The sequence below is a fragment of the Struthio camelus genome, chromosome W (assembly GCF_040807025.1).
Source record: "Struthio camelus isolate bStrCam1 chromosome W, bStrCam1.hap1, whole genome shotgun sequence".
Classification (NCBI taxonomy): Eukaryota; Metazoa; Chordata; class Aves; order Struthioniformes; family Struthionidae; genus Struthio; species Struthio camelus.
In genome coordinates this window covers 13,050,240-13,059,907 of record NC_090981.1, presented here as the reverse complement: position 1 = coordinate 13,059,907, position 9,668 = coordinate 13,050,240, and the positions used below count along the sequence as shown (strand labels likewise).

The 9,668-nt window shown below is 40.2% G+C and overlaps 1 protein-coding gene across 8 annotated transcripts in view; it reads right to left on the bottom strand.

Moving 5' to 3' along the window:
* Positions 1-60: 60 nt before the first annotated feature.
* The window catches only part of LOC104140892 (dual specificity protein phosphatase CDC14C-like), a 48,531-nt gene continuing 38,923 nt past the window's right edge, over positions 61-9,668 (bottom strand). For 2 of the 8 annotated variants that reach the window (XM_068924936.1, XM_068924941.1), the window contains one exon: positions 1,871-3,019. Coding sequence is in view for 6 of the 8 variants with exons in the window: in XM_068924941.1 (XP_068781042.1) it covers positions 2,980-3,019 (40 nt within the window). In the remaining 2 variants the exon portion in view is untranslated. Of the gene's footprint in view, positions 3,326-6,010; positions 6,128-9,668 lie in introns of all 8 variants that reach the window. The other 6 variants (XM_068924933.1, XM_068924935.1, XM_068924940.1 and 3 more) reach the window with 6 other exon arrangements.

Genomic DNA, 9,668 nt, shown 5'->3' with positions numbered 1-9,668 from the left:
TTGTGTAGATAACTTCTAAGTTTTTTAGAATGCTGGAAATAAAAATGAGAAAATAAGCTTCTGCTAATTATCTTTAATTTTATACAATTCATGTTTACAATTCTCACTATTCAATATCTTGTATAAAACCAGATACAATATGCAGTATTTCAAATGAGACATACATATTGAAATACTTAATATTACAAGATAAAAAGGAAGCTTTATCTTTAGAATACCTTCAGCAAAAAAATCCCATTCTGTCACTCAATCCAAGTTAAAAAATATATTAAAATATACAATTTAAAAATAAGCAGGATGAACAGTACTGATTAGTCAAAATCTCAAACTTGAGAGTTTGTACACAAGTTTACACAAGACAGTCTGCAAACAATTACTATAAAAACTGCAGTGCAACAAACAATATCACTCAATTTTTTTCCATTTAATGCATGAGTCAACTTTTTTTGTTTCTAAAACAGCAGCACTTCCTCTATCTAACTGGGGCAAAAGGACAAGGTCTGGGGTTAACTTCTGTGCAAGTTACTGATGCTGTGATGGAAGCCAGCAATTTGACCCAAGATACTACAGTATTTGAGTATGTCACCTACTTTTGAGTAGGAGATCAAGGGAGAATCTGTCTCTTATGAATTTGAATAGAGGAAGAGGAATTAACTTATTTTCTTCAGCCACTCCATGCTATACCTCTGAAGCAACTGGTGCACACACACATTCCCTTTGGCACACTATTTCACAACTCGAAGACCTAGAAGCCAAGGACTTCCTCACCAATGCCCACTCTTTATAATTGTACTTAAGACAGCTTTGTGCAAAGTACTAAAACTCAAAAGTGCACATTAAGCAATACAATGAGGTAATGGATTAGTTTTCCATATAAGGCTGCTTGGAGAATTCAAATGTGAAATGCTAGTTGACATTCATGTGTTTCTGGTAAGATAAACAGTGGTGGAAATAGTAGCCTAAAACACATTCATGCCAAACGTGGTTTTGGTTTAGCTAGAGTTGCTAGTGTAGTTAGTGTTTCTTGTGTTGTTTTTTTATATATATATATAAATCAAATTTGTGTGTTCTGATAAACCTGAAAGTGCTAATGGCTCTGGTTACTTAAAAGGTGTTGGGGTGTGTGTGTGGGGGGTTCCCCCTCTCCTCCTCCCAATGTTTATTTTTTTGGGATAGGTATTTGGAAGGGATGTAGAATAACTTTAGCCATGTTTTTACCTGAAAATAATAATCAGACCATTTCAGAACAAGAAAAGCATACTTATTAGAGATGCTATTTTTAAACTCATTGCAAATATCAAATGTCATATTTGGATCAAAATATTGGATACAGAAGTAACAGTATTATAAATACCTTGTTCTCAAGTAGCAGAAATTTTACATATCAAAGCAGCAGCAGAGGAAGGGCAAGCCAAAGACTATGAATCTTACCTACTCTTTCTTGTTTTGACTCTCATCCTCCTACCTTACTCGTTTCATCCTTTCCTTCTGCTTGTTGGAAGTTGTCAGTGAACTTACTTATTGCTAAGTCTTATCTTAACAAGTACACAGATTTACACATTATACCTATTATTGTGGTTACTGATAGATCAGCTTTTGGGGCAAGTGGCTTAATTTAAAAAAAAAAAATTTAAACCAATAGCAGAGTGAATTTTGTCCCTTTCTTTTAGGTGCCTCTTGTGAAGTCCCACTGGCTTTTTTTTTGCCTCATACAAGCCTCCCCTCCCCCCCCCGTATTCATATTTGCAAAGTTAGAGTATTCCATGTCCTATTCACCTTCCAACTCATGATGTTCTGCCTTACTAAAGAGGTGTATTCAAGCCAGTGTGTTTCTCCACTACCCTCCTACTTTTTTTTTTTTTTTTTTTTTAAAGGATGTATATTGGAACTAGTCACTGAAATTGCCCACTTACATTCATAGCAAGAGGTAAACTGTAGTTTTTTGAAGTGTTAATCAGCTGTTAAACACTTATTTTGAGATGCTAATGAGTGCAACACACAAAGGGGAAAATAAGATTGCAGAACCACTGAAATGGGCAGTAGAACTCAGGGGCAGGTATAGTCCATCATGTTAAAACAAACTATTTCAAAGAAAGCTAATGGTGACATCCAATGTTATCAAACATACCAATAAGCCTGGGAAGAATTCTTACCTTTTAGATAAGGTAAAGAGTTTCAGCTCAAACGCTTGTAAATAAGAAAGAGTAATGCCCTTTCAATATAATAGCACTGCTTTACATGGTAAACTGTTTTTTCCTCCTTACAATCATACCAGATTTAAAGCAATTACAACTAGTTAAGAGAGCCATTGGTGGTGAACAACTAAAGAATTATTATTATTAAAAAACAAGTTAATTGCTTTTAGTTAGGTTTAAAAAAGAAAACACATTCCTTGAAAATAAAGCACTCTTTGGTGGATGATAATTACTTTGTATATGCAACATGACTGTTTCATAAAAAAAAAAAATTCTTATAAAATAAGAAAGGACAGCCACCTAACAGAGTACCCACACTATAAGAATAAAGCCTTTGCAGTTGAGTTTGTACTGGAGACTTGAGCACAAGCCCAATCTGAATGGGCAACACATTAAAATATTTTAAAGTTCCCACCTTCTTTTTCACTTCTGGTGGTCAGCAACTAAGTGATTGCCATCACAATTTATACATGTGCATTATATGTACTAGCAAGTCCTCTTTATAATAGAGTGCTTAGGTATTTACACCTGAGTCTAAATTTACAGTTAGTTAGATTTTGTTGGTTTTTGTTTGATGAAATGTTTAGCACATTAGGACGCTTGTCTATTAAGCATGTTGACAGTTCATTTTATTCTACAAACACAGACAAGATTTTCTGTTTAATCTTTCTTTGCTGAAAAATGGAGCCAAAGCATCATCTCTTTTGAATTGCATTAAGTCCCTTCTAGTGAATTCCCTTTCATTCCTGAATATTCTCTTCAACAGTGGTTGCTTATTTGAAATTTAACACAATACTGTTCTAGTCCTTGGGATGGACTGGTTGCTGAAATGATAAAACATATATTTGAGGAAAAGAGTTAAATATATTCAGTATTTCAAGCAAACATTTCTGGCAATGCAAAATAAGCCAACAATACTTCAAAGAAAGAAACAGAAAACAAACTTCACTGCATTCAAGAACAAAGCAGTATCAGTTGTAAAGAAAGCACAGACTGGTCCAATTGTAGACAATATGAGAAAAGGTTCAGCTTCATACAGAAAAGCAACAGAGGATTCAAAGTACCATAATTTCATTAAGCGCATTTGCTGTAAAGCATTCCTTTTCCTTCTCTCCCTCTGAGGTATCAGACTGTAGGAAAAAGTAGAAAGAATAGTAAAGAAACATTATTTTTTAAAGCTAGATTTAGATTACACACAAAGTTCTGAAAATGCTGCAAGCAGTTTTCAGTTAAACAAGGGAGAATGCTTTACAATGCCCAGCAATGCAAAAGCATAGTAGGTTATCAAGGTGTATTCCTTGTTAGTTTTTGTGATATACCTCTCTGCTTAAAAGTAAACAAATCTACACAATACAGTTTTCATACATTTTTTTCCTCTTTCTCCCAGAGTAACAACCAATTTTTTTTTAACTAAACCTAATCTCCATTCCACTGAGTACTGCTACCTACCAAAATCTTGTCACCAAAGTCCCATTTCTAATCAATCAATTACTATAGACACAATCTTAATGCTGTAGTGTGCAATAACAAAGGAAAGACTGTTTCATTTGTGTTGTAGTGCGATTCACCTGGTTTGGAGATTTATTGGGTATCTATGGGAAAGGGAACACCCTGTTGTCCAGGACACACACACACACACACACACACACACACATGCACGCACGTACGTTTCCTGGCACAGATGTGGGTTTGTTCTATATCTATCTTTGTTCATCCAGCTGTAAAATGAGGATGCTATACCAATCTTCCAAGTGTTTTGGGCTCAAACAAGACAATGCTTGCTTATGCTAAGGGTTAAGATTTTGGGATTCTACTTCCATTCTATTCACTTTCCAGTTGAGATAGCACATTGGTCCATCTACTACAAGTGATTAAATAGCAAGAACGTGAAGAGGGAAAAATAATACATTTGTCCTTAGGGTGATTTCCTACATGTATATTTTTAAAATACAAACCAACTTCTCAGTAAGTAAGTAGCATATTTACAAGGCACACATCTTAACTAGAGAAACAAGACAGCTCAAGGGTATCTGCAGAAAAAAAAAATACAGAGAATGCTAATGTCACAAGACATTATGTATTATGTATGATGTCCACTGGTGCTATCTTTCTTAGATGGCAGCTGATATCTAGATATGTTCTGTAAAGGAAATGCAGTGAACATTATGAATGGGATTGAAACTCCCTAAGATCCCTTTGCAAAACCAGAAGAGAGTATTTTAGCTGTAAATGGCTATTTTGGCTAAAGATAAGAATCATTCTGGATACACTCTGGGGGATGAAATGGCAAATGAATCACTCAATTCTGGATTATATTGCACTAGGAAGGATCACAAATGTGATTCAGCTATGGTAAGAAATGACTAAAATGATCAACAAATGAGATTCATGTAAAAAAATACTGAAAAATGTTTCCACTGGAACACATTGGACAAAAAAAATAAAAGAATGAGGGTAGATGGTAGCATCAGAAGTTTGGAGAAGGCAATAGGGTCCTGAAGAGAGAGAGAGAGGTTGGGTTAGGGCAAGATCTCAAATTTCTAACAATAAATATAGGTATTCTCTTCTACCTTACACTACATTTGAATGGGAATAAATCAATTTGAGCACTATAAGGTTACAACAAACTGAATACACTTCAGGAAATTTGAATAAACTTCAGATAAAAAGAGATAGAAAAAGCTAAGCTTAAAACAAAATGGAGTGAGGTTTTTGTCAAATGCTATAGGGAAAATAAAAGCACACCAATAGGATAATAGGAAGGCACTGCATTATAAGTAAGTCCATGAAACTGTACAATCATACTCAAATACTCTTTAGAGGGACCTGCAACCAACTAGCCCTCTCAGATGAAAAGATACTAAGAGCTCCAGAACTGAGACATAAGTATTTAAGACAACCTTGATGACAGGATCCAAGCATAAACTGACTGAAATTGTTTTATCTCAAAAGTTGGAAAAAGAAACAGTTTATGGAATGAAATATTTGGGGTAGAGGTTTTAGAAAATACATTAAAATATCACATACTTAATGAAGTTTGAGATCATTTAAAACCCGGTCCCTGGTTCTTAGTCATAAATGTGGCAATACACCTGAAGGATTTATTTTAAAGAAGTATCTGAAATCTTCCATGAAATTAATTATAGGGGTGTTGTTTCCTCCTAAGAATAGGTATTCTCATCTCTCACAACACAAACACCTACTCCGAAGTGCATTTTCCAGGGACTGACCATGTCTGTTCAATTACACATATGCATTTTTACAGCTACCAAGAGTTGCAAGGAGCTTAAAACTGGGAGAGGCATGAGGAAAAAGAAGAGCGGCCAGAATCATAGCAGTCAGTCTGGACCAAAACTGACATGGTGAAAACAATGCAAAAAGGAGACAAATCAGGAAAACACTCATAAATAGTGAGTGCATTTTAATTGTCCATCTAATTCCTCTTGGTTTTTACTTGAGGTACTAATACTTTACTCAATGCTGTGAACCACTTTTCATCCTCTTATTCCAGGCAGGGGTTTGGTAAAGCATAGCTTTTCATTATCTGAATCCCTCACCTTTCAGTAATTCTTATTCACATTAGAACTCACAATATAAAATTCTGAAAGTTGAAAGACTCTGCAACATAAACAAATGACATGAGATTTAAAGCTCCAGATATTCTTAGCACATGACATAAAAGATGGGTTACTCGCTTCTCCTTGCTAGGAGGAGGAGTTGAACTGTGGCAAAAGCCCCTAGCAGCAGTGGATACACCCGCTCAAAGTACTTGTCTAGAGAATGGTGTCTGGATCTTTAAAGAGGGTAACTCTCACCTTTTTAAACTGTTTTTTCTTGCAGCAGACCTGGTAGTTCTTTTAGTAATGTCTGTACAGTCAGAAATGCTAGGTTCAGATGTTTTATTTTTCTGAACATCGGACTGTAGAATTACTCTGAAAAGAGTAGGAAAAAAGAAAGATGATATAACCTGAAATTTTCTAGAAAAACAGTGAAAAGAGGATATCACAGTTGCAGCAGAGCTAACAAATATCATATGGCTTTCCACGAATCATTCCGAAAAGCAAACTGTTCTGCCTGAAGCATGTAGCCTTCTCTTTATAATGCCCTCGTAAGAAATAAGTTAATGCAAGTTGTTTTATCAAGGGTTTTTTTCCCCCCCTTTCAAAGAATAGATTAAATAATAGTTTGAGATTTTCTTTTAGGTTTCTGGAAGACAAAAAAAAAATATAAAATGCATATTTTAAGTATACTGTAACAAAAGAAAAAAAAAAAGCAAATCTGAAGGATGCAACAAAACCAAACGTTATTTTCCAGACTGACATAAAAAGGAATTTAAAAAACAAAATACAACAAAAATGTTTCTCAGAAATTGAATTACTGAATCAAAATGTCCCACAATCAACCATGGAATATTCCCTTGAAATACAGTAAGCTGGGAAAAACATTGAATGTGCCAGCATTTTGCTCTAACAGAGAATGACCACACCACACTTAAAACCCAGCTTCATACCCTGGCTGTGCTCAACAGCTTCTCTAGAGCAATGTACTATTTCCTAAACAGGTAGACAAACCCATCCTAGTACTGCTTACACTGTCAGCATAAGGGGAGTGGTATAGTGGCAGGAGAGTCAGTAAAACACCGCTCAAGTCAGGATGTCTCCAGCAGGTGCATACAGCCAGGGGAGACAGCATGCAACATGGCTATGGAGGCTTCTCTTGCACCTCTCCTGGGAAGCTTGCATGCTTGACTGGCTCTCTGAAATGCCTGTATACCAATGCACGCAGCATGGGGAATAAACAGGAAGAGTTAGAGATCTGTGTGTGGTCGCAGGGCCATGATCTCATTGCAGTTACAGAGACATGGTGGGATAGTTCACATGACTGGAATGCTGTCATGGATGGCTATGTGCTTTTTAGGAAAGACAGGCCAGGAAGGTGAGGTGGTGGAGTTGCTCTTTATGTGAGGGAGCAACTAGAATGTATGGAGCTCTGCCTCGGGGTGGATGAAGAGCAAGTTGAGAGCCTATGGGTAAGGACTAAAGGGCAGGGTAACATGGGTGACACTGTTGTGGGGGTTTACTACAGGCCACCTGACCAGGAGGAAGTCACCGATGAGGCCTTCTACAGACAGCTGGAAGTAGCCTCACGATCACAGGCCCTGGTTCTCATGGGAGACTTCAACCACCCTGACATCTGTTGGGAAGACAGCACAGCTAGACACAAACAAACAGTCAAAGAGGTTCCTGCAAAGCATTGATGATAATTTCTTGACTCAGGTGGTGGAGACGCCAACAAGGAGAGGTGCATTGCTAGACCTTGTACTAACAAACAAAGAAGGTCTAGTTGGAGATGTGAAGGTTGGGGGCAGCCTTGGCTGCAGTGACCATGAGATGGTGGAGTTGAGGATCCTGCGAGGAGGGAGCAGGGCAATAAGAAGGATCGCAACACTGGACTTCAGGAGAGCTAACTTTGGCCTCTTCAGGGACCTACTTAGGGGAATCTCACGGGGTAGGGCCCTAGAAGGAAGAGGGGTCCAAGAAAGCTGGTTAATATTCAAGCATCACCTCCTCCAGGCTCAAGAGCAGTGCATCCCTCTGAGGAAGAAGTCGAGAAAAGGAGGCAGGAGACCTGCATGGATGAGCAAGGAGCTCCTGGCAAAACTCCAGCAGAAGAAGGAAGTCTACAGAACGTGGAAAAGGGGACAGGCCACTTGGGAGGAATATAGGGATGTTGCCAAAGTCTGCAGGGATGCGACAAGGAAGGCTAAGGCCCATTTGGAATTAAATCTGGCAAGGGATGTCAAGGACAACAAGAAGGGCTTCTTCAAATACATCAATAGCAAAAGGAAGACTAGGGAAAATGTGGGCCTGCTGCTGAATGGGGCAGGTGCCCTGGTGACAAAGGATACAGAGAAGGCAGAGTTATTGAATGCTGCCTTTGTTTCATTCTTCACTGCTAAGGCCAGTCCTGAGGAATTCCAGACCTTGGAGACAAGAGAGGAAGGCTGGAGAAAGGAAGATCCTCCCTTGGTGGAGGAGGATCAGGTTAGAGATCTTTTGTCCAAACTTGACATCCATAAATCCATGGGCCCCGATGGGATGCACCCACGAGTGCTGAGGGAGCTGGCGGATGTTATCGCTAGGCCACTCTCCATCATCTTTGAAAGGTCCTGGAGATCAGGAGAGGTGCCTGAGGACTGGAAGAAAGCCAATGTCACTCCAGTCTTCAAAAAGGGCAAGAAGGAGGACCCAGGAAACTACAGGCCTGTCAGCCTCACCTCCATCCCTGGAAAGGTGATGGAACAGCTCCTCCTGGAGGTCCTCACTAAGCATGTGGAGGACAAGAAGGTGATCAGGAGTAGTCAGCCTGGATTCACCAAAGGGAAATCATGCTTGACCAATCTGATAGCCTTCTATGATGGAATGACTGGCTGGGTAGAGGAGGGCAGAGCAGTGGATGTTGTCTCCCTGGACTTCAGCAAGGCTTTCGACGCTGTCTCCCATCACATCCTCCTAGGTAAGCTCAGGAAGTGTGGGCTAGATGAGTGGACAGTGAGGTGGATTGAGAACTGGCTGGATGGCCGAGCTCAGAGGGTTGTGGTGAATGGCGCAGAGTCAAGTTGGAGGCCTGTGGCTAGTGGTGTCCCCCAGGGGTCAGTCCTGGGTCCAGTCTTGTTCAATGTATTCATCGATGACCTGGATGAAGGGACAGAGTGCACCCTCAGCAAGTTTGCTGATGATACTAAACTGGTGGGAGAGGCTGACACACCAGAAGACTGTGTTGCCCTTCAGAGGGACCTGGACAGGCTGGAGAGCTGGGCGAAGAGGAACCTCATGAAGTTCAACAAAGGCAAGTGCAAGGTCCTGCACCTAGGCAGGAATAATCCCATGCACCAGTACAGGCTGGGGGCTGACCTGCTGGAAAGCAGCTCTGCAGAGAAGGACCTGGGAGTCCTGGTGGACAACAAGTTAAACATGAGCCAGCAATGTGCCCTTGTGGCCAAGAAGGCCAATGGTCTCCTGGGGCTGCATTAGGCAGAGTGTTGCCAGCAGGTCGAGGGAGGTGATCCTGCCCCTCTACTCAGCCCTGGTGAGGCCTCACCTGGAGTACTGTGTCCAGTTCTGGGCTCCCCAGTACAAGAGAGACATGGCACTCCTGGAGACAGTCCAGCGGAGGGCTACCAAGATGATTAGAGGGCTGGAGCACCTCTCCTATGAAGAAAGACTGCAAGAGCTGGGCCTGTTCAGCCTGGAGAAGAGAAGATTGAGAGGGGATCTCATAAATGTGTACAAGTATCTGAAGGGGGATTGTCAAGAGGATGAGGCCAGCCTCTTCTCCGTGGTGCCCAGCAACAGGACAAGAGGCAATGGGCAGAAACTGAACCACAGGAAGTTCCATCTGAACCTGAGAAAAAACTCCTTCACTGTGAGGGTGACAGAGCATTGGAACAGGTTGCCCAGAGAGGTAGTGGAG